General features: G+C 39.9%; 1 protein-coding gene across 2 annotated transcripts in view; it reads left to right on the top strand.

The window, feature by feature from the left end:
* The window catches only part of JARID2 (jumonji and AT-rich interaction domain containing 2), a 239,667-nt gene that overhangs the window by 171,694 nt on the left and 41,878 nt on the right, over positions 1-26,095 (top strand). For both annotated transcript variants that reach the window (XM_020798586.3, XM_078393492.1), the window contains exons 4-6: positions 6,463-6,632; positions 12,281-12,460; positions 15,901-16,130. In XM_020798586.3, coding sequence (XP_020654245.3) covers positions 6,463-6,632; positions 12,281-12,460; positions 15,901-16,130 — 580 coding nt within the window. The remainder of the gene's footprint in view (positions 1-6,462; positions 6,633-12,280; positions 12,461-15,900; positions 16,131-26,095) is intronic.

The following is a 26,095-nucleotide window of genomic DNA, read 5'->3' as shown; positions in this document are numbered from 1 at the left end:
TGAAGTAAAATTCCAGTGGGGTTCTGGCCACTTTTTTTTTATTCAACATTTTGACAGGTTAGCTTTGTTGCAAAATTGAAGTACATTCAATGCCACTGATGTTGTTTTGTATGATGATCAGTAGAGGTTTAAGACTTCAGTTTTTATGTAAGAATGCTTCAGGCATCATGAGGTTTCTGAACATAGTCTTTTCAGTCCCTTATATGTATTTTAAAATGTGGAATATATATTTACAATTACAATTACAATTTTATATATACTGAAGATATATATATATCTTCAGTAAAAAATATTGGAAATTTACTACGTACTCATCTATATCTATCTTATATCTGTCTGTCTGAGAATATATTCTGGATACTTTTCTGAAAAACCAGCAAAATAAATGCACCCGAAAGCCTAGCAAAAGAAAGATGTCTTATCTGGCCACATAAAGAGCATCTTCCCATGCAAGAAGGTTTCACAGTCAGGGATCTGCTTGTTCTGGCTTGTGTCACAACCTTCTATGCTTTTCCTTGATCGTGGAACACATAGCAGGGCTTCCTGTGAGGAGCACAGTTGGCAGTGTTCATGCAGGAGGAGGTGTCGTTGATGGGGTGAGGGTGTGTGGGTAGCTTGAATGGGGCAGGAAGCACTGTAATTTCAACAGGCCGGTGTTCTATGCTAGAAAAATGAACTCCAAAAATTATTCAACCCATAGCATTGTAGGCCAGCTGTCATCTCTGGATCCTTTTTAAGGGCAACTTCATTGAGGTTCTGGTGCAGTAATCTAATCCGGAGGCAATTGTAGCTAGGCTTTCTGCTTTTTGAGGGGAAGGAATGCAAATGCTACCGATGCTAAAGCGTAGCAAAGCCACTCCTAGCCACAGGAGTATCTTTGTTTCCCACAGCACTAATGGGGTTGCAGAGGACTTCAAAGTTAATTTTTCAGAGGGAATGTATACCTGTTCGGAACAGGTTGCAGTTCTGTTTCCAGATATAAACTTACATTGAACTCCAGTACTTCTGTCTTGTCTCAATTACATCTCGGCTTGTCAGTCTACATCCAAGGCATCACTGCACCCAGTCTCCATGGCTGCTTTGGCGGTGAATGAGGGAGAGAGCTGCATGTCATCAGTATATTGGCAACCAGCCTCAAAATGCCAGATATCATTTCCTTGCAGTTTCCTATAGATAATAAATGGTGGTGTACAGAGCCCATGGCCAAGAACTCAATTTAGTAGTCTCCTCAGCATTATCTTCTGGGTACGGGGGGCAATTAGGACCAGAACCACTGCAAATTAGCCTCTGACAATTTCATCCTGATTAGTCCAAAACAGATACCTTGGTCCGTACTGTTGAAAGCTGCAGAAAGCTTTAGAAAAACTAAAAAGACACATTTCCCCAATTCCTTTCGTTAGTTAATCGTCAAGTCAGATTTATTTCCAAAATGGATCTTAAAACCTGATTGGAAATCATCTAAATCGGTGGTCCCCAACCTTTTCACAACCGCGGACCGTTTGGGGGGATGTGGTCCGCCTGCAGGGGTGGAGCTCACGCACATGCGCACAGCATGCTCATGGGGGTACTCGCAGGGGGGGCAGAATGTGCACGTATGCATGCAACAGCGCACATGGGGGGTAGGAGGTCTGTGTCCGTGGCCCAGTCCTGGATAGGCCACGGACCACTGCCAGGTCATGAATTGGGGGTTGGGGACCTCTGATCTAAATAGTCTTATTGAAGGTATCCTGGAGTTGCTTTGGCACTACTTACTGCAACATTGTACACAAAATTGGTACTGTAGTTTGTTTGTGAGCTGGCTGGATAGCTCAGTGAGTTAGGTATCTGGCCATGGAGCCAGATTTGGAATTCAATTCCCCACTGTGACTCTAGGGAGAGAAGAGCCAGCCTGTGTGGCTTTGGGTTAGCTGCACAGGCCCAGGATGCCCTCAGAAGGGAATGGTAAACCACTGGCAAGCATCCTCTATCCAGAAAACCCTGAAAAGGGTTGCCATAAGTCAATTTTATTTGATGACTTATTACTGGTTTTGTTTGTTTGTTTGTCTGTCTGCCTGTTTGTGCCAAACAAGTGTTGGTTGTAGTTTGGAACTTACTGATTATTGGATGTATTGATGATTGCCATAAACAACAAGCAGATGTTCCTTGTTTGTAATTAAAGGGGTTATAAAGTTGCTGTGACATTTACCCATGCCCAGAGCAGTCGTGATTGATTGATTTTAAGTATTTTTACCCCCTCCCCTTTTCTCCTTGAAAAGGACCCGATGTGGCTTACAACAGTGAAAGGCAATATTAAAAGTTGAAAACAATGAGTATACAATGGTGGTTAACATCATTAAAAAAACCATATATGACATACCTTTCCACAATATATGCAACTCGCTTATAGTACTATATCAAGGGAGAGCTTTAGCTTTATGAACAGTATCCCTCCCCACTGCAGGTGAGAGGCTCCTTGGGCTATGGACCCTGTGACTTTAGCAAGTAGTTTCTGTTGCCCTAGATACCTTCTTCAGTTGTTACTTAGGGATGAAGAGAGAACTTGGCAGAGACTGAGTTGTGATCCTGCTGTAACTCCTACTGGAACTGGATCTTCATCCCTCTTTTTTTCTTTTTCTGAATCAACACTTACCTCTTTGGTCTCAGTCCGATCTAAGAATTTTCTACCAGAATCCCTACTGTTTATGTTTATGAGAAAAACGTAAAACACAACTGGGAGAAAGTAGAATCAGGTCCACTTTTTCCTCAGACGAATTATATGTTTAACCTCCAGATTACAGCTTCTTAAAACACAAATTTCCTTAAAAAGTACTCAAGGTGGCTTGCATCGCTGAAAGACAATATTTAAAGCTCAGAGCAATGAGTATAAAGAGGCAGCTTGCATCATTAAAAGACAATATCAAAACTAGAACAATAAGTATGCAAATACTGTATTAAAAAAGGACAAACAAATATAATTCTCAGAGATGGTAAACACAAGTACAGTGGTGCCCCCCCATTCCGGATTAACCTTCGCTATGTAAAAACTTCGCTAAACGGAACGGGGAAGCCCATGGTTTAATGCGTTCCAAATGGGCACAAAACTCACCCTTTAGCGAAGTTTCCAGGGTCCGGCAGCCATTTTCGCACCCTCGGTAAGCGAGGGGAGGGCGCGAAAACGCTGCGCGCTGCCATTTTGGGTGTCCGGCAGCCATTTTGAAACCGCCGAACAGCTGATCTACGGGCATCGCAAAGCAAAGATCGGTAAGCGAAATGCTTACCGATCTTCGCTATGAGAGTTTTGCCCATTGGGGCCGACGCTATGCCTCCGCATTAGCAATCCTGAAAATGGGATCGCTATGCGGATTCGTCGTTATACGGTGCGCTCATTAAGCGAGGCACCACTGTAGTACTAAAGACCCAGTCAGAGCAGTAATGCATAACAATCCACTGAAAAGTCATTCATGTAGCCAGCCATGTAGGTAGTCACTGAGAGAAAGCTTGCCTGAAGAAAAAGGTCTTTGCCTGCTTTTGGACGGACAGCAAAAATAGAGCCAGCCTGGTCTCCTCTGGGAGGGAGTTCCAAAGTCTGGGAGAAGTCACAGAGAAGGGTTTCTCCTGTGTTCACATCAGATACACCTGTGAAGGTGATGGGTCTGAGAGAAAGGCCTCCCCTGATTATCTTAACACACCTGAGCCAGCTCATAGTGGGAGACATGGTCTTTGAGATAGCTTGGACTCAGGCCATCTAGGGCTTTATGGATTAAAACCAGCACTTTGAATTGTGCCTGGAAACTGATTGGCAGCCAGTGGAACTGCTGTAGCAGTGGGGTTGTGTGATCCCTGTAACCAGCCCAGTTCACAATCTGACTGCTGTATTTGGGACCGGCTGAACTTTCCTGACAATGCAGTGGTGCCTCGCTGGACAGTTATCCTGCATGACAGGTTTTTTTTTGCTAGACATTGACTTTTTGCGATTGCTATAGCGATTCGCAAAACAGTGGTTCCTATGGGGGAATTTCGCTGGACAATGTTTGGTCCCTGCTTCACAAACCAATTTTTGCTAGACAACGATTTTGACAGCTTCCTCCGCGCTCGCAAAACAGGTGTTTTCGGGACCTAAGCTTCGCAAGACAGTGATTTAAACAGCTGATTGGCAGTTTGCAAAGCGGCTTTCCTATGGCCGATCTTTACTAGACAACCACGATTCTTCCCCATCGAACACATTAAACAGGTTTCAATAAATTCTAATGGGGAAATGCTTTTCGCTAGACAATGATTTCGCTAAACCGCGATTTCAGTGGAACGGATTATCAACGTCTAGCAAGGCACCACTGTATGCACATCTCTACCCTGGATTAGGGGGAAAAAGGAAATCTACTAATCTGCAAGTTTTACTAATGGCTAATGTGCATCAATGTGTTTTAAGAATTTTTCTGTTCTTCCCCACCTTCTCTTTCCTTTTTTCCTTTTATACCAAAGGAACAGATGTTCTTGTGATATATTTTTTCTTACGCTGTGGAAAACTACAGTTGATACTTAATATAATATTGTTCTTTATAAAAAGAAAAAAATGTGAATAAACTTGTGGTGATGCTCACTAATGTTGTGTAAAGGGAGAGTTTGGTAGTGTGTTTATGCAGATGAAACTAGCCGCATGTGTTTGTTTGACTGCCTGAGTGACATGAATTTGGCACTGTTTTAAGTGGTTTTGCAACTGTGACAAAACCAATGGCATGAGCTAGTCAGGGATTGTTGGCTCTTTAGATGTCTTACAGCTAAGCAAGAATTCTTATGTAATTGGACTGAGTTGGCTGATCTCCAAAGGAAATCTAATTTGAGCAAAGGTCTCCCTCAGGCCAAAGGTAGCACAAAGGACATCACTAGATTGTCTGAGTTTCTGCTCAGTCATATTAGTCATATTTTGAATTGGCTCAAGTGCATGGTAGTATTTATCTAGCATGAATAGTCATCTTGAAATTTTCATAAGGTCTCACCACTGCAGAGGATCTTGTATCCTTTTTACAGGTAGGAACGGTTCATTCATTATTTGTATGACATAGTACCTACTTATGTGTGGTTATGTTCCTTACTGTCCTGATAATATTCTGATATGCAGACTTTGTGGTATGATCATGTCATGGTTCAAGTGCTAATACTGTTAGCATCCAGGGAGGTTCGGTGTTGGAATGGAGAGAAACTGTGGGATGACTTCATGGGCAATTGTCCCACTGTTCCATCCACTGTGGGGATGTGCTGGATTGCTCCTTTTGCTGATGACCAGCCAATGTAAGTGTTTGTGTGAACCAGCCCATCCCCAGAGCATTCCTACCTGCACCCTTCTGGCTCCCTGTCAAAGGCTACTCCTTTTTAAGTGCAGGTAGGATTGTTTTGGTTCATTTCCAACATGTATAATTGCTGAGATTGAATTAAAACAGAGCTTTCTGCTTTAAATTTCCCACCCAATTTCAATTTCCCAGTTTTGTTAAGTTTAATGACAATTGACAAATAAAAAACTTCCTCTGCGCTTCCATGGAGCAGAGGGGCAGAAGCAAATTTGTTACGCCTATTAGGGGAGGACTAATGCTCTGGTCCGTGGGGTCACAAAGAGTTGGACACGACTAAACAACAACAATGCGCTATACCTTTTAGAAAAATATTTTAAAAATATATTAAAGCTTCCTCCCAGAAGGAGGAGGAGATGGGATGGTGGCAAGGAGAGTTTCCCCTTCCCTTTATTTTCTTAAGAAATAGGCTAGTTAAGGTCACTTGAGGTGCATGTGCTATGTGGATTCAAGGATCTTATCAAATGGCATACTGGACCTCTATATGATCTTATTTAGCCCAATCCAGCCCACTCCTGCTGAGCCATCTGGCCATCTGAGTCATACAGTCCTACAAAGTAGTTTCTGCATTTCATGTGACACCATACTAGTGCATCATATGCAACTTTGGGTAGAGTGGGCGGCATATAAATTAAATTAAATAAATAAATAAATAAAAGCTAATGTAGCATCTTTTCTACTTACGATAGATGTGATTTTTGTTCTGATACTGCCAAGGTATACTTAAAAGTGATGGGAAGCTGAAAATATACTGATTGATAGTTCAAATATGATGTGCAGCAGATATATTTATACCTGGTCTTGTGCAGGGGAGGAAGGGAAGCTAAATGGAATCAGCCATTAAGAGGATTGAAAAACTAAATGTTATTCCAGGCAAAACCTTAAGAAAAATAAAAGACAATATTTTTGTCTTCTTTATTTTTTATTTTTCTTTTGGTTTTATATAAGCTGTTTTACAGGGTCACAGCTTGATATTTCTGATGGATTCATAGCTGGTTATCTTATTTAGAAACATACTGTTGATGTGTTTTGGAAAAAAAAGCAGTGCTGGCGTTCCTTGGGTTATCTTGCTTTGACTGGTGCATTGCCTCCTTACCTCCTAATTGCATTTGTGTTTTTTCCCCCCTTTTGTTTCTCTTAGGCCAAGGCTGCAAGCACAAAGAAAGTTTGCTCAGTCTCAGCCAAACAGCCCCAGCACAACTCCAATAAAGATAGTGGAACCTTTATTGCCCCCTCCAGCTACACAGATTTCTGACCTCTCCAAAAGGAAGCCCAAGACAGAAGACTTCCTGACATTTCTCTGCCTTCGAGGTGAGTGTTTTCTCCCCCCACCATGCCAGTCTTGGGGCCATACCTGCCAGAGAGCGGCCCTTCTGTCCTATTTCCTAGACAACCTCCACAGACGACCACAGAAAATCACTCAGGAAGCAAGGTAGCCCTGAGAGAGATTAACAGCAGTGGAAGTGGTAATAGACAGGGGCTGATAATCCTGAGGTTTGGGGTAGTTACACTAAAGTAGAATCAGTGGGTATTTGGTGAGTGAACTCCTGCAGAATTTCCATTGATATAAAACGACCTTCTTTACTCTAGCATAGTAGGTTGCAGCTAGAGTTGGCCCATGTGAAACAATAGAGCTTACAGAGGATCGGACTCACCAAATCCCTGCTGATTCAGTAGTCAGTAGGCTTACTGTAATGGGACTTAACTGTGCAGCAGGGTTTCAGCCAGAGCCTGGAGGTAACTAATTACATTCTCTGTAGCAGAAGTAACTACATTACCTTATCATTCTGACTTAACAAGGGGTCTTTAGCTGTTTGCTGTGTTACTGTAAATTTTCACAGGCTTTAGTACGTTTGTAGGTTGCCTCATTAAATGGCAGAGGACGAATACCATAAGGTTCCAGTGCTGGCTTCTGCTGTGCCTCTCGTTCTGTTGTGAATGCTTGAGGCTGTGTTTTGTACAACAGAGCAGCATACACTAACTTTCACATTTTTACAGAAGCAACCTAATGTACCAATTTCAATTACTTTTGAAAAAAATACAAAGTGAAGAGTTGGTGTTTTAAAAACGTGACTATACAGCTCACTGACAACTTTGAGGTAGGATGCCTTGGAATGATAATGAACTAATTATTATTTTTTTAAAAAAATAACTTTCAAGCTCTTACAATAGGTGATATAGTGAAGTCTGATTTAAATTGGAAGAAAAAAGAGCAGCGGGAAACGAGAGAAAAAAAACAAACCATTAATACTAAAATTATAAAGTCATAAAGAATATTAGTGGTTGTGTAATGAGAAATTTTACTTCTGTAAGAGACTGGGATTGTTGTTGGTTTATATTATGGTATTATCGTGAAATATTGAGTATCTGTGGAAGGTTGTTCTGTTAAGGCATGTTCTCTGCATAATACGGTTCTTATTTTGTCAGTAGGTTTATAGCAAATTGTAACTGTGTATAAAAAATAGAAACATGCTAAAGCATTAAAAAAGCATTTTGCTTTTGCTCTATAATATAGAGACATCCTACAGCACTAAAAAAAGCATTTACTATATTATGACCATTTCATATATTCTCAGTACCATTTTAATGATTTGCTTCTTTCCCACTTCTGATACAGTGTTTCTTTCCCAGCTTTCCGCTGGGAAAGAAATATCATAATAGCCTTCTGATACCACAGGGTTTTCTTCAGCTTCATTCATTTTGGGTACACCTTAAATAGAAACTCATTTCAAAGCAGACTACAGATTTATTGAGGCACTTTTAAAAGGGCTTCTAAAAACAAAGCATAAGGGAATGGATTTGTTTTTATTTACTTTCTGGCCTCATACCCAATTCCACTCTAGTGTTAAAAATTATTTTCTCAAAGATCTGAGTGTTCTAGAGTGGCTCAGTGGCTCACCTTTGTTTCAAACATTGTCCCATGTAAGTCTGTTTTTCCCCACAGTAAAGAACTGTAGAAAAAAAGAGCAATGTCAAGAAATTGCCCATGATAGGTTGGCACCTGAGCAGCAGATCAAATAAGCACCTAGATTACAGTCTTCCCCAGTATGTTGAAACACAGAATTTCTGTTTAAATTATAGTTATTTTGTTGTAAAGTTGCATCATTACATATAAATCAGCATAACCAGATCCCTGTTTCTATATGGGAATGATGCATACATTTCACAAGAAACATTCAGATTTGTCAGTCTAGAAATACACAGTCTTTTCTTTATTTCCTTGATTCAGGGTTTCTGTTTCATGCATTTCTCCACAGTGGATCAGTAGTCTGTCATAGGTAGCAGAAAGAAATTTATATTTGTTAGACTGAAACTATTATGTATTAAAATACTTCAGTAATAATTGGCTAATTGTGCAGCAAAACATGAATGAATGACTTAAAATATTTTTAGCATTTAATACCTCTAGGATATAAGTGAAATGGGGTCTCAGATTCAAGAACTTGTTTAAATGAGGAGGGCAGGCCTGGAACATACAATAACTGGGATACCTCCGACCATATTCAGAGTGACTTGCCTTTTTCAATTAGTCGCAGTCTTCTGGACAATGGGTACAAAACTTTAGGCCACTTTTACTTGCACTAATATAAAATTGATTTTTTTTTTCAAACAAGTGAATCAAATGATATGAATGCTTTCCTTTGTATTGTTCTTTGCAAACACTGAAAAAATAGAGCAGAAGTTCCCAGACTAAGATACCATAATATCCTTTCCTCTAAAATAGTGTTGTCCTCCTCTGTCACGTACAGTTTGTTGTCACTTCTTCGGCCCTTATGCTGTGGTTCAGGCAGAGGCCTGCTTCTCACCAAACAATAGACTTTTGATGGGCTATAACACTTAACCTACAGGTTGGAATTCACATAGCTCTTGTGCATTTAAAATGTGCTTCTAGAAAAGAAAGCTGATAACTTGGGAAACTAAGTCTGAACATTTCAGAAACTTGGGGTTTTCTATGTAAGGGTCATTTTAGTGTTTAGAGGATCTGCCTGAAGGCTCTATCTGAGAAATCGTTTGCCAGTGCAATGCGAACAAGGCTTCTAAAACGGTTAGTGGCTAGAATTGGCAGCATGCTTTGCTGAGAAAGGTATATAGGACTACATCCTCTTTTGTTTCATTTTGTGCATGGAGGATGATTTAGTGAAATTGAATATAGTATGTCATCAGTAGAAGGAATGAGGGTGGAGGTGAGAATTTTCAGATCTGAACCTGCAGGGGCACTAAATCGCTTTTCTTTCTTGGACAGTTGTAATGAGAATGAACATGATGTGAAGTGACTGCAGTTTATAAAGCTACAGAATTTTGTAAGGTTGAGAGTAGTAGTTTTGTGGCAAGGGAGTAAACAAATAGGGAAAAGGCATACAATTTGTCGACCCTTTTCTCATCTAGTCTTTGAGACAAGTTGTGTGAAAAACTGCACACTTTGTATAGCTGTTCTAATACAAAAAGCTATAGAGTTTCAGAAGAATGGGTGCAGGCGCCTGGATGTTTGATGCCTGAAAACCTGTGTGAGTCTTTTTTTTAAAAAAGAGGAAAAGACGCCAAAGTCATAGCCCATTCATGTACATATTTCCCTTTGTATTCAGTGGGAGGCATCTTTGGATTTCTCAGTGTCATTAGTGTTCCAGGATTCTTGGCTTACACCAAATTGAAATCAGCCATTTTCCAAATAGTTGATACGGGGTCCTGACCAATTCTTTCAGTTGGTTCATTTCCTTAAGAGCAATGGTGGGATGTCTTTCGTTAGAGAGGTCCCCCTGACATGTTGAACGTGAAAGCCGTTGCTCCTTATAAGCTTCTAGTAACAGAAAAATAGTTTTTTGTTACCAAAATTCCTCCTTTTTTAATTTGGGGACAGTTGGGGAAGTTACTGAAATGTCCCCAGGGGCCATGCGTAGCTTACAGTTGGTACTTTGCTCACTCATGCCCTTAATAAAGATGAGCTTTGTATTAGCACACAGTTATCTGCTGTTCCCCTTTTTATAATTTGTATTTTGTTTGCACATTGACTGTTACTCTGAAATCTGACATCCAGAAATGAAGGATACATTACTTTTACTATTCAATAGTTTGATCCAGTTGCTTTACAAGAGGATGCTTACTATTCCAATATACCTTAGTTTGACTAAAATAAGAATAAAAATCACAATTTTTGTAGAAGAATCGTTTGGGGCTTTAAAAAATGTTAACATTTTCTGTTATTCTCATTGCTGTTTATCTTTCTGCCCTTTCTGGAGCAGGGAAAAAGAACTGATTCAAAAATGTTCACTTATCTCTGATCTTTCCCCTCATTTCCTTTTGTCTCTCCCCACAAAGAATAAGCAACCTCTAATTTTCTCCCCATTTCTCTCTCACAAAGAATAAACAATTGTCCCATGCTCCACTGCTTTCAAACCGTGGGGGTTGGGGGTAGAGAAGAAATTGGCTGTATATCATAGCCATAATACCCACCTATTCATGGTCCATCAGTGATGGAGGGCCCATGTTTGAAGGACAGTCTGTCTTTCTACTTCTTGCCTGGTATGCAAACTTTAAATTGACCCAGCCAAGCTCTTCCCTGTTTATTGAAGTTTTAGTGCATTCTGTCCTGTGATTACTCCTCAGAAAGCAACATTATATGCTCAGAAAGCAACAGTAAACTACAGACTTAATTCTCTTTTATACTATGGGTCTTCTGTGTTTGTGAGACAAGTATGAAATCAGGTTTTAAATGTGCCAGATTACATTTGTGTTGGCACAAGGCCTGCATGTAAGCAGACATTAGACCTTATATTCTGAGTATGATGGTGAAGGCAAGGAAATGTGTCTAGAATTTTCCACCTATACATAGTCCTTAAATGCCCCCACTCCATTAGTTGAATCTCTAGTCCTGTAGAAATGTAGTGTTTGGCATATGATTACTGTACTAGGCCAGAGTTTAGGCTTACATACCTTGGGACTGACCTTACCCTTAAATCGCTATGAGGTTTTAACTTGTTTTAGTGTTTCTTAAGAGCACAGTTGGATTGTGTTTAAGTGATGCAGTGGTTAAACCGCTGTACTGCAGCCAAAAATGTGCTCACGACCTGGGGTTCAGTCCCAGGAAGCCGTCTGAAAGTGACTCAGCCTTCTATCCTTCCGAGGTCAGTAAAATGAGTACCCCGCTTGCTGAGGGGGCAATGTGTAGCCTGCATAATTAACTTGTAAACCGCCCAGAGAGTGCTTGAAGCACTATGGGGCGGTATATAAGCAGCATGCTTTGCTTTGCTTTATGTAAAGAAAGACAACACAGGAAAATAAAAGTTGTTGGGGTTTTTAAACAATAATTCATTAAGAACAATCAAGTTTTTTTGAGCCTGCAAAGGTCCTTAGATTTGAATAATTTCATCCACAGTTGTAACATACCAGTTTGACTTTTCTCCAGATGAAATATTTAATTGTTTTAACATACATTCTTTTTACTGTTAAACTATAGTCACATACCACCATAAGTGAACCAAGTAAATGTGTGAGAAGAAAAGGGTATCTTTGTCACACTGAATGGCACCTTTAGCTGAGGTGTGGAGAGGGTGCTGTAAGCCATAAATAAAAGAGGCTGAATTTCGAAGATAATCCATCAGACAAAAAACAGCTTTAGCCATTTAACCTGCCTGGTTCATACAGTCATACGCCAGCCCATGCTATTCAAGATTCCAGCTCGAATAGTCACTCTCCTCTGTCCCCGCTCATGGATTTTTAAAACATGAGGCACATTTAAAAAAAAGAAACAACAGTTAAGTTTCACATGCTAAACTTCAGTTTGCCATGCTGCCGTTCAGAGTATAAGCAGCAAAGACAGGAAAGCAATGCAATATTCCTATAACTCAAAATGTTCTTGTCACTTCCAGAGAGCCCTCACTCTATAGCACTCAAAGACTGTGTTTTAATTTAGATTAGTTTTTCTGTGCAATCTAATGATACTTATTTACTTGACTTGTTGTTAGGTTCTCCTGCCCTGCCCAGCAACATGGTATATTTTGGAAGCTCTCAAGATGAGGAGGACGAAGAGGAAGAAGAAGAGGAAGAAGCAGAGGACACAAAGGTGGCCACAAATAATGCTTCTTCATCATGCCAGTCGACCCCCAGGAAAGGGAAAACACAGAAGCAAGTTCCTAATGGGCATGGTAGGTCCTTGAATACCAAACAAAACCGAAAACCCAACCTTGACTGTATTGAGTTAAGCTGGAAGACAATGGTTCTTACTAATTCTTGTAAAATGAATTAGAAATGTTAGTACAGCCTTCTGCAAGCTGGTACCTTTCACAGCTATGCAACTTGTTGGCTAGGAGTTTTCCAACATATCAGACAAGGTGGGGGGCTCCACTTTCAGGAAAGGCTGTGCTAACATCTTCTAGCTGTTTCTTACTCTTAGCAAGTGGCTTCTGACTGTCTCAGGAGATCAGTGCAAATGTTGGTCTTTTTAAAGGCTTTGCTTATTCTTTCACACTCAGAACATATTTTTGCCGTTTCTGTAAGTCTCTCTCCCCCCCTCCCCCATCTCTGTTGAAAATAAAATGACAGTGTGAAGGCAGTAGCAGCAACATATGCACACTGTAAATAGTATTATTTTTATTTCTGATCCGAGATGCTGTTTTCCCAGTTGCTAGGTTAATACATTATCACCGTCACTAATGCAGCATATTTTTTGTTCCTCTAGATCACATCAATTATTTTCTTGCAAATCAGCAGAGCTACCTTAGTTACGACATATTTTCTTCATGTGGCCATCATGTCATATCCAAATAAATTGATCAACGACTTGTCAGTGGGGCTTGAAAAATGTGTTCAGCACAGAGCAGCTTGATGCCCTGAGCTCTAAGATCTAGAATGAAAAAATACCTGGGCTACCATACCCCCACCAAAGTAATACATATTCTATTGACATTGGCAGCACCTTCACAGTAAATCAGTTCCGCATTCTTTCCCTGGGATTCAGTGATAAATTCACTTGCCTTTTACACTCTGTTCTTACTTTGTTGGGTTCTAAAGGAGATGCCTGGTCAGCTTATTTTGGCAGAGGGGAATGTTACTTCTCACAGTTCATTTTGCATGGAGGAAAAGACACCTGCTGTAGTTGTTTCTTAGTTTTTTGGCTCTCTGTTCTGCTTCTGTTGACTGAAATAATGAAAGTGAGAGAGACATGCTTTAGCTTTTCCCTGAAGTCCCAGTTCAATCCTGCAAAACAGTTTTTCTTTCTGGAGAACTGGTAATAAAGAACTACCTTTTCCATATATTCTGATGCTTCCGGGAAGCAAACTCCCCACCATCTCACTGGAAACACAAAAATCCAATATGTTTTATAATAGAATTGTTACATAATAACTGTCCCATAATTGCAGCTGTCTTATTTGTAAAGAGTGGATAGTGGCTTCTATAAAGTGCCTTATATATATAACTGGTGAATTATAGAGGCATTTTTGAGAATTCTGGCACTTCTAACTTTTTCACAAAGAAATATGCCAAAAATTCATTGTGGCGGCCATCCAGCTAAAAAGGAGAGAAACTAATCAACTTTAAAAATGTAGGGTTTGAAAGACTGAAGGCAGAGTTGATATAGATTACAACAAGGGTAGAACCCAAATGGAAGATGTGATAATTTAGTGGTTAAGCTGTTTTCTGAGATAATGATATGGTGACTGTGTTACGAACATGGTAGAGCTGGGTTATTCTTAAATAATTGCTTAATGATATTGCCTCATAGCAGTTCACCAATTAATTATTTGGCAGAATCCTGGGCAATGATAGCATTGGGGCTCTCTTTGTTTGTTTTTAATCCTAAAAGCACAAAAGGACAGGATAGACAACATAAACCCAAGCTATTTAAAGCTTTTATTCTGAAGGTACATCATAGTACATTAGCTTTAAAAAGAGATACTTTAAGCAAATAATAGCCAGAATCCTATACAGTATTGGATTTATGTTGGCATAAATGCATAAGCATAATTGTGTAAATTACCGTAGCAAATTTCCACTAAATGAGTTGCCACTTACATTCCTAGTCACACAACTAGGAACACAAACATTATTAGACATTATTAATGAACAGCAGTTCATCACTGTACTTACACAGTTGCACTTACACTGATGTAAATCCACAGTAGAATTCTAGCTAATGATAAAAATTTTATTTAAATAACAATAAATGTGAACTACTTCAATATCTGCCTTCCTTCCTACCTTTCCTTGGAAGGACACTCGTTGCGGATTTTGCATATACTTCTTGTTTGTGGATGCTGCCATTGTTGCTGCTGGTGCTGGTCTTGGCGTGGTCACTGCATCCTGTTGAGCAAGCCTCTGTTGTAAGACTTATGACTCCATGTCATCATGACTGCAATCTTTGGCCAGGCCTCTCTGCGGTTGTGACACCTTGTTCTATGGTAGGGCTGTCTGGAAAAGCGTAGTCACCTGTATATTGGACTTGAGATTGTTTTCGCACCCCCTAAAACTTTCCTCCTTTTTATATCTTCTTAAAATGTTTAGCAACTTTACCTCCTTCTGTTGCACACTATAAAAGCAAAAGTCACTGAAAAGGGGTTTCAGCCTCTTGTGTGTAGCTTGATTTGTTCATGACAACAACGGTGCTGTGGTTGAAAAGGGATCTGGGTCCTGGAATGGAAACTTGAAAGCATGTGTATTCTCAACTACCTTTTTTGCTCTTGCCCTTACGTTGTTACTTGTTCAAGTATTTCTCATTCTGTTCCGCATACGATGCAAAATGTAGCAATATACAGTATTCTTGGTATCTCACTATTCCTGACTTTTATTATTTATCTGGTTTGTCTCAAATTTGGGATTCAAGGGAGCTCACTGGATTAACCAAAGAAATACAGATTAAAAAAAAAAAACAGAAAGTTAAAAGCAACTGAAAAGCTGACTGGCTTTAAAAAAAAAGTTTCAGCATTGAAAGCTCTTTTCTCATTTGCCTATCATTTACCAAAACCTTGACTGAATAAAATGTTTTTTGGTTAGCACCTTGAAGGACAGAAAGGAGGGAGTGAACGTAGTACCCACTGAGAGAGCCCCCTCTTGTGTCCCTGCCAAACATGCTGGAGCCTGGCAGGAACAAGGGAAGAGCCCAGGACCTGAGCATTATCGTATGAGAAAATATGATCCTTCAGATAGCTTGGGCCTGAGTCATTCGGGGATTCGTGAATCTCAACCAGCATTTGGACTTTGGCCCAGAAGCAGGCTGGTAGCCACTGGAGATTTTGTTATAAGAGAGTTATGCACCCGATAACCAGCCCTGGTAAACATTGTGGCTGCAGAATTTTGGAGTCACTGAAGTGTCTGAACACTTTTTGAAATATAGATCCCTGACATAACCCATTTGAGACATAGATGTGGGACAATCATCTGTCTAGCCATCTCATATCCTGCTTTGATATTGTTCTTCTGTTTTCTTTGTATCAAGTTAAATGTGTTATTTCATAGCTACAGCTCTCTCCCACCTCTGGTTTCTAAAAGAAGGCTGAGTCAAACCAAACTGAACGGGAATTAATGTTTACTTCACTGCCTTCTTTCTTTTTGCATGTATCTCATGAATTGTTCGCATTTCTTTTTCCAGTCTTCAATGGATCTAGCAAATCAACGAAAGAGAGAGAACCTGTCCAGAAACACAAAATCAAAGAGGCAACGCCAGCAAAGGAGAGAAACAGTGAACACAGGTCTGAGAGTCGGAAAGATCAAGCTGCTGCTAATCATCATTCTGCATCTAATGCAGGCATCTCCACAAAAGGGCTCACTGCGAACAACCACCACACCCTTCATCGATCGGCTCAGGACTTAAGGAAGCAGGTAGTGTATGGTACACCAGTTGGGGCACACTTGCTTGAGCTCATTGTAGTAAGATGCTTGATTTATTAATTTTCTCCCCTTTGCACTCAGGAAATATTCTTAGCCTTTAAAAAAGGATCATATGAAGGAAATAGGGGTGGCTTGCTGTGAGCAGATGAACAAGTGAGAGAAACTTTGCACAGATTGAGAGTTATTTCTAGAAGTTTATTATCTTGTATCAGTTGCACAACAGTTCTGCCTTATATTGAAGCTGAGACTTTTAAAGTTAACATGGATGGATTTGTCTTTTTTTGTGGCATTGTGATAGCTCAGTCTTGGAAAAATTCCAACAAATCCTGGCTCTCTTTAGGATAGTTCCCCCCTTCAAACACATGTAAGCTATTATGAAAGGAAAACTCAGCCATGATAAATATGTTACTTGAATTACACCTTCAGTTCACAGCAAAAAGGAATTGAGGGGTGTTGTTAATAATCATGTCTTTTATTAGTTATTTTGGATTTGCTGAGAATGTTCTGCAGAAGAGCTCTGTGCTAAATTTCAGCAAATTGATGAGCACCTGAGAACTAAACTAAGGAATCTGTATCTACATGATGTCCTCTCCTGCCTTTTGTTCCTCTCTAACATCAACTAATTTGTCTTTCTCTCTGTGGTAATGATTCTTAGATATAGTGCCAGAAATTTCTAGGGCCTCAGTCAAACAACAGAGCCTAAAGCAAGGCTTTGTTTGACTGATGTTTGTTCAGCTGGATAAAGCTTGGAAAGACCTGAGTGCTTTTGGCTGTTTGCCTACTGGCACTCCTTGAGGTAACCTCTTTGTCCATATTTAGCAATCAGGTCAGGGGCTCCAAGCTGTTATATGCCAATATGCACCGATTTTGTTTAGTTCTGTATGAGTTTTGAGTTCACATAGCCTTTCCTAAGGCTCAAGAGCAGAAGAGGTAACTGAGAGGGACTTATACATCAGGTTGAGATGATATTTCTCAACTTCATAAATCATGGTTAACGAAGCTGGAATTAATCAGTCCTTCCATTCTGTTTATGCCCCTCTTCCACATGTTCATTTTGTCACTTCATTTTTGGTTTAAGTTAAGCCAGAGCGTCCTGGTATGTCAAAACCACAGAATTTTAGTTTAATGTCTAAATAGGCCAAGATAATTAGGCCAGAATCAGATTTGTTGCTTACCTAATGTTGTGTTAAACAAACACTAAGCTAAGCCTCTGCAATCCAGACATCATTGGAAACTCTAGTTTACTGTGTGTTCTGTGCTGTTAAATTGGAACCAATTTACAGCTACCCTAATAGAGCTTCCAAGGTAAGTGAAATGTTTGAGTGGTTTTACCAGTTCCACTCCATCAGCCAGTTTCCGCGGCTAAGCAGAGATTCAAACCCAGTTTTCCAGAGTCCATCACTCTGTCCACTGAACTACACTGGCAATCTCAGTCAAGTGCTGTCAAGTCGATTCTGACTGATGGCAACTCTTTTTAGGGTTTTTTCAGGTAGCGAGTACCGAATAGTGGTTTACCATTCCCTTCTTCTGGGGAACTGTGCAGCATGCCCAAGGCCACACAGGCTAGCTCTACTTGCAGGCAGCGCAGTGCGGAATCAGACTCCCAACCTCTGGCTCCGCAGCCACATGCCTAAACCACTGAGCAATCCAGTCAGCTCACTAGAAGCCACTAATAACGCATTAAAGTGATCACACGTGTGGAGGAAGCGAAGGGAAAGAGTGGAATACTCATAGTTTATTAAACCAAGAAATATCATCCAAACCTAGCCAGAACAGCCATATATGACTGTGCATTTTTTAAAATTTTTATTTACTTTTTATTTATTTTTTTGCTGTGATTATGTGAACAGGTTGCTGAATATGTAGAGAAGAATCTCAGCATGAATTGTACAGTGGCTCAGAGATCCCTCATGCTCCATTTATTTGGTCTAGGAAAGATGAGAATTAGATTGCACAAAAAATGTGACAAAACACAGACTTCTGCTCCATTTTAAAAAAAGAAGAGTAGTGATAGGGCCAACATTGCGAGGCAGAGAGAGGACTGAAGCGGTACCTTTTTTGTTCTGAAAGCCTTTGTTTAGCCATTTTGTGGAAATATAAAACATGTCTATCTTGAGAACAGAGCTTGAAACATTTAATCTTTGGTATTTTTGGATAGCAATTGAAAAGTATATATCTACACATTTTAGGCAGGTGCTTTTTTCAAGGCAGAGAGAGGAAGATAAGATATTTGTAATAGTAGGAAGGAAATAAATTACGTGTAAAACAAGGAAAAATGGTCTTCTCACACTGGCATTGGTTTTTGAGAAGTCCCCGTGAAAAGCTTTTGGTGATAAAGCATTTGTAACAACATAACTGCTTTTTTTGGAATTTTTTTCAAAAGGCTTCTTGTACTTTCGTTTCCAAATAAGAATATCAGAAATCACTAAACATCTATGCATACTACTCACAAATGAAACAATTTCACTAGGAGAGCTGTGACTGTGGGGACACATTACACAAAGGCCTTTTCAAGAATCAGTCAAGTTTGGTTAAGTGTTCCTTCCTTAACAGGGGTGAAACCTAAATTCTTGAATTAACTCCAGTTATCACTCCTATATGATCAATTCATTGTAGGTTTGAATTTCTGTAATACTAAGGCATGGTCTTCATTTTAAGTAATTTTCAAAGAGGGAGCCAGCGTACACTGTTTCAGGGTACGGGGAGAAATGGAATCCTGCAGCTTTTGGAATAAGAGATTCTGTTAAGTCTTAAGACTGCCACAAGACTCCTTTTCTCAACATAAGGTAGATGTGGAGAAATTTACAGTTTATGCTTAGATCACACATTATATTTCTTCTTTCAGAATTAATGCCAAATTACTAGTTTTGACCAGAAAGTTGGGGGGGGGGATTATTTTTTATCTTGAGTCTTAGCTTCAGATCCTGTCTTGTATTTCTGTACACAGTGTCTTCCCTGTTTTGTCAAGCTACATGTTCCTCTCTCCTTCTGTGGTGTATGTTTCCTGTTGCTTGCATTATTTCTCTCCCTTGCTCTGTCACCCCCTCCTCAATCCCTCGTTGGGGGACTGAGAGGAAATGCAATCTAACTCAGTGAGGCCCACCACTGGATGTGTAAATTAAGACCAAAAAGGTCCCCTACCCTGACTCTGAACAAATCCCTTTGACTTCAAATATTTTTTTAGAAAAGAAAAGAAAATTAAAATTCCATGTGGTTAGCATATTGTTTTATTATGATGATCAAAATGTCTGAATCTGAGCATGGTTCTGGGGGAAAAGTAAAAGAGAGTAATTGTAATGTGTTATGGGGGATTGGTGGTGATGGGTTTTTTTTTAACTGATTAGCTTATGCAGTGTAACACGTGATGAACTCTAATGATCTATCACTGTTACTTATTTTTACAATTAAATTGACTTCTTTTTTATGCGCTCAGTGTAAGCACTGTCTCGGGATGGAGTTCTGCTCTAGAAGCTCTATGGCGATCCTGCGCAGCTGGCAGTGCAGCCATTTTATTAGGCTGGCTCACAAAGGTTGTGTGTTTTTGGTTAATGGGGGGAGACATGCCAACAGTAGAAAGGTAAGACACGGTCTACTGCAATTTCTTTTGCTTCTTCAGTGCTGGTTATGCTGCAGGCTCTTCTAAGGTAATAATAATCAAAAGAGAGAGTTTCTTAACACTGGAAAATCTAGAATCTATTTAATATGACTGGATACAATTTAAAAAAAAAAAACTGAAAATTTTCTGGCTGGAAGAGGTTTCTTGCAACCTAATGTACACTGGAAAATGGTCTTTATGGCTTTTGTGTATCATATCTGAAACATAACAGGTTCTTCCTGTTGATATGATATACAAGAAGCTTCTTTCTGGATAACCTTGATGGTTTTCATTGTGAGCAGACTTGGAGAAGCTATCAGAAGCAAAGATTGATCCAGTAATTTAACTTTCTAGTTCTTGCCTTTCTGTTGAAAAACTTTCTGTGTAGGATTAGAACTGGAAAGAATACATAAATCATTTCCAAGTACTGATAGGTGCTGTTTTAGAACATTTGAAGAAGTGTATTTACAAGGCATATGTACCCATGCAGTGTTATAGCTGGCTCAGAAGGATCTAGGTGGAGGTATTATAGTTATGGTAGCTTGCAGTTTCTGAAAGTCCCCATACAATACGAGAAGTTTCTATCTTGGCAGTTTTTATTCAGTTTCAAAGCTGTCCAAGAATTAGAGGTGTCTAATCAGAGAAAGAGAGAGTCTTGGCTGTATAATTTTGAATCTGTGTAATTTGTATCTATCTGGAAGATTTTTCTGTGGTTACACTGCAGCACCTTTTGTCCCATACGAGATAAAATAGAAGTACATACAGTGGTGCCTCGACTTATGAATTTAATCCGTTCCGGAAGATGGTCGTAACTCGAAATGGTCATAAGTCGAAGCACCATTTCCCATTGAAGTGCATTGAAATGCAATTAATCAGTTCTGGCTGAAGAAAAAAATCACCAGAAAACAAAACAAAACACTGCAAGACTGATCGGAAACCGATTAATCCATTCCGGACGAAAGGGGGAAAAGAAAAGAAAAGCAAGCCAAGCGTGCAAGACACATCGGAAATGGGGGAAAAGCAAAGCAGAAAGCAAGCAAAGCATGCAAGACACATCGGAAATGGGGAAAAAGCAGAAAGCAAGTGAAGCATGCAAGATACATCGGAAATGGGGGGGGGACCCAAAAAGCAAACAACCCCCCCAAGACCCATCATAAATGGGGAAAAATACGAAAAATCCCCAAAAACCCATCACAGCACAGAAACATAACCATTCCAGCCCAAAACCATGCTGCAAAACCCACCCAGAACAGTTTTTTAAATTCAGAAAGCAGCACCTTACCTTACCAGGCAGTCCGAAGCCTTCTCCAATCGAACTTGCTCTAACCATTTGGGTGAAAGAGCTACAAAGAAGCAGCCTCTTTGCCTACCAGTGGTTAGCAATTTGAATTTCCTGCCTTTTTCCCTGCCTTTTTTATCATAACTTGAAGCTCTGGCCACAAGTCGAAGCAAAATTTTGTGGCGGAGCTGGTCGTAACTCAAAATGGTTGTAAGTTGAGACGTTCATAAGTTGAGGCACCACTGTATTTTGTGTGTGTTTCTGGTTTTATTTTGTTGTTTTATTTTTAAGGAACAAAAATCTATCTCTTCAGTAATGTTTTTGGGAGCTTTGTAGGGAACTCTGCTAAAATGCTTCTTTTCTTAACGTCTCCTGTCTCTGTTACACTGTATTTCACATGTGGTTTTCACTCTTATATTTACTTACATGTATTTGTTCATGTTTCCAGATCGACTGCTTCTAGTAGTACCAGTCAGAAGACATTGTGCAAATATTCTGTTTTCTTCCTCCTTTATTACATTTTTGGCTTTTAAAAAAATTAAATGTGGTGGTCAGAAAAATGCAGAAGCTGCAGTGGGAAAACAAAGGAAGGTACAAGCAGAAGATTGTAGCCTCATCCCTATACAATTCCATTAAGTAAGCAGGCCAGTGGCAGAAAAAAAAGTCATATCTGGACGATCTTGTCTCTTCAAGACTCTTGCAGTTTAATATGACCTTTGCCTGTCTTACATGTCTGACATTGTTCTGGCCTTACCTTTCTCTCTGGTCCTGTTAAGGAGGAGAATGTGGAGTAGCTGTGCATTTTCTTTTGCTTAGCAATGCCAAAAGCCTTCCATCTGGAAGCAGCCAAAAGTAACTGCTTTCCTCCTTCAAGTCTTTCCTTGAGACCCCTATTTCTTGCAATTTCTGAGCCAGACTAGCTATACTTCCAGTGCTTTTTAATTCATTGCCCCTTCTTTCCTCACCTTTGCCTTCAACATCTACAGTGGGGTCTCTACTTAAGAACGTCCCTACTTAAGAACAATCCAACTTAAGAACAGCTCCATTTGCTAAATTTTGCTTCTACTTGAGAACAGAAATCCAAGATAAGAACAGGAAAAAAAAACCTTTCCTGCTCTTTTTTTAACCTTAGGCCATCTTAGGTTAAAAAAAAATTCTCCCCCTAGTGGTAGAGTACGTATTAACCAGCTTTGCATTAGTTCCTATGGGAACTAATGCTTCAATGTACAAGCGCACCTCTACATAACAAAAAAACAGCCTGTGATTGGGTCCTTTTTCTGAGGGGGGCGGACCAAGGGATTCGGCGGGAATAATCGCAGGAGTCGATGTAACAGTCAAAAACGGGTTGGTTTTATTAACTTTTTCATCAAGTAACTCTGGACCAAACGGGTCCGGCAACTCTTCATTCGTCAACAAGTTATATTTCTTAGGTTTTACCCCAGGCATTACATCTTTGGTTCTCACTGTTTCTTCCCCCCAAAACGAGTGATTGCGTTCGAGCTCGCGACCGACGCAGTCAGAACTGAGCAGGAAGTCCTGCAACAAGGATGGACCACTACAGACCCCTCCAGCCTGGGTAGGAAAGGGCTGGCTCCACCAAGGGTTTCTCTGTCCATCATTGGGCGAGAAGCCGAACCCACTCCCGGTCTCCATCCCCTTGGGAACTCACAGGCTCCGGCTTTGCTTATTTCTTTCGGTAGAGGCAACAGGCCATCTTCCTTCATTAAATTCGGGAAATTCTTTACTAGTGTTGCAATTTTCTCCCTCTCTGCTCCCGTCTCTCTCGTTTGCGTACTCTTCTCTTCCTTTTCCCCTTCTGCCCCTCTCTCTCTCCTCTCCTCCTTTATAACCTCATCCCATCTCCAGTCTCCCGACTCCTCCCCCCAGTCTCTTGTCCTCTCCGCTAGGAACACCTCTATAGCTTTATTAGCGCCCCCTTCTTCATCGTCTAGTTTGATCAATTCGCCCACAGCGCATCCTTCACTTCCTTCTTCTTTAGATGTCTGTGAGGACGGCTCACTTTCCTTCCTTCGCTCACACAGCCAGAACGGATTAATTGGTTTTCAGTCCATTCCTATGGGAAATTTTGCTTCAACTTAAGAACTTTTCAACTTAAGAACACCATTCCAAAACAGAATAAGTTCTTAAGTAGAGGTTCCACTGTAGTTTCTATGGACGGAAAAGAGCAGATACGGATTAAATGGTTTTCAATGCATTCCTATGGGAAATGCAGATTCAACATAAGAACTTTTCAACTTGAGAACCACCTTCCAATACGGATTAAGTTCTTAAGTAAAGACCCCACTGTATCTGTTTATTCTCATATATGTCCCTTAGAAGTAATACAAAACTGGAAGAAGTTAGATTTTTAGACTAAGCTCCAAGCCAGCATGGCAGATGCTGAATGTTCGTTTCATCAATACTTTAGGAACTCTACTCTTAAGTGTTAAATTTGTTTATAGATATCTCTTTTTTAAATTGTGGTGTGTGTGTGTGTGCATGTTCCTAAAATCCCTTTATCTGAATTTTGTGCAAATTTGTCTTCTCCAACTGCTGAAGCCCTGTGAAAGGCAACTGCTTTTTCAGTGACTATTGTTTTAGCTGCAGGTGGTTGAATTCAGGGAGAAAGATTTGGACATGGGGTGTGTAGAGATGTGGGCAGGACTGATAGTGTATTTTTTTAGAAACGTAAGTCTTGTGAGCTTGGATTTGTTTGTTTTCATTTCCGGTACTGGTTGTTGTGAGGTAAAATTTGCCTGTTCCTTCAATATCTCATTCTGAACCTCAAGTGATACCATCTCTGGGGAATATGGACAGCTGCTTATAATGGGAAAATGATTTGTTTGTGAAAGATAGCTATACTAAGGTGTTTGTGCTAACCAGGTACCGTATTTTTCACTCCATAAGACGCACCTTTCCATAAGACACACCAATTTTTTAGGAGAAGAAAACAGGAAAATATAATCTGTTTTCTTCGCTCCATAAGACACACAGACTTTCCACCCCCCTGTTTTGTGGGGGGGGAAGTGCGTCTTATGGTGCGAAAAATACGGTGTGTCTCGTATCATACTATGAAACCTTAGCCCTATTTGGACATTAAGCAAAAAAAAAAAAGGTAAAATAATATATGCAGTATAGAAAATGCTTCATATTTTTCTCTGTCTAACACTACATTCTTCACATAAGGTTGGAAGAGAAGAAGACTATCTGTGAAGGCTCACCATGTTATCTAGAACACTGACTTTCCAGCATTCTGGATCATGTGGAGAGTTGCAATGGATAGAGCAAAGGCTTCTCTTCACAGAGTTTATTTTAATGAGAGAATAGTGATGGATCTGCTATCAGAGGGGCCAAAGGCAAAGTCTTGCCTCTTCTGGCACATTTATTGTATCTGCCTTTTCTACTGCCTGAATAGGGCCTCAACACATCTGGCATAAAGGGTATATGTATAGGACATTCATTTTGATAGCTCATGCAGTAACAGCTAGTAGGGGAATATGCAAAATGGTATATACGTTGGGGACCAAGTGAGATAATGAAGTGTTGCAAAATGGTATCAGTTGAAAAATCCCCCTGTTTTGGTCTGGTATCCTCTCTCCTCTACGTGTTTAAATTTTGCTAAATGTGTTGTGTGTGTGTTTTAACAAGTATCTCATCATATGCATGTATTTGATGTGAAACAAACTGCATTCAAGGAGTAGTTTGAAAGCATGGCTTAAGCACTGCTACCATTAACTAGTAATTCAAGATTTAATGTGGTAATGTGTGTGCTGAAAAGTATTATTGTATACAGTCCATTTATTTATCTTGATTATTCTGTGTTGTCACATCTATATCTAGGTTGTTCTGTGTGTTTTTAATTTGCTGCCTATTGTGTAAAACAGCATGTTTGCTTCTTTTGTTGTCCACATGTACAAAATCGCTGCTTGCTTCATCACATAATGTATGTTAAAAAAACTGCTTTACTTTAATGTGAGCTTTCATGGACAAGTCCACTTCCTCAGCCGTGAAAGCGCACATTAAAATATAGCATTTAATTTTTAAGGTGCCACGTAACTTTTGTCTTCTACATTTTTTTTATTTTTCTTTAATTTTTGCCTAATATGCTAGCACAGACTTAACATAGCTATTTCTTCTAAAATTAAATGTTCTTGTGACTTTGCAGTATTAAACTCTCAGGCAGGTGCAAAAGATTAACAGAACAGAGGCAGCCCTTCTGAGAAAACGTCATGCTGGAGAAAATTAAGTCATTTGCTAGGTTCTAAAAGATCATTGTCCATATGTCCAGTCTGAGTAATGAACTTTCAGATTTTCTTCACAGAAACTTACAAAGCTTGAGTTACACACATAGGTAACACACTCACTTGCTACCAAGTACTTTTGCTCTAGGTAACCATTTGGGATTGATTTCCCATTAAACAGTAGCAGCATATTCCAAAGGGAAAAAAGTGAAATGTTTGGTTAAGGTTGCAGATTACTCCTCCATCACATGGGGTAGGGTTAAATTCGAAAGATGTAGCTTCTTAGTACAAGAAGGTGAGTAAAGCTGTATCTGCGGCCCACCTTACCACCACTGGAGCCCTTAGACCCTAGGGACTTGGGGTGTCAGAGTTAAAGGTATAGGAATGCTTTTCATGGCTCTGACAGATTCACAAAAAGGCACCAACATGTCCTCAAATGCTAATTATTATTCTTATTTATTTATTTAAAATATTTACCTCACCTTTCTCCGCAAAAGGATCCAGAAGTATATTTTTCGCATGCTTCACATTCAGCTACATACTCTGATGACCAAATAATCATAACTGGGGAAAATACGTTGTATTGACTGGTATTGTGCTGTGCTCCTTTTTGGAGTGCCTGTTTGTTTCCCTTTAACAGCGGTTGTGCTGTTAAACAGCATAGTATTGGAATAGCAAACTGCTAGCACATGCTTGTCTTCAAGATAGGTTGGGAATTAAATATTAGGTTGACTTGCATAAATACACATACGTACACAGAGAGAGAGAGAGACAGACCTAGACCCGGGTGCACATGCACACATCTGTAGAGATGATTGTTTAGGAGGGCATTAAGTAGGAA

This window comes from Pogona vitticeps, chromosome 4 (genome assembly GCF_051106095.1).
Source record: "Pogona vitticeps strain Pit_001003342236 chromosome 4, PviZW2.1, whole genome shotgun sequence".
Classification (NCBI taxonomy): Eukaryota; Metazoa; Chordata; class Lepidosauria; order Squamata; family Agamidae; genus Pogona; species Pogona vitticeps.
The sequence above is the reverse complement of the archived record's forward strand: the minus strand, read 5'-3'. Positions and strand labels throughout refer to the sequence as shown.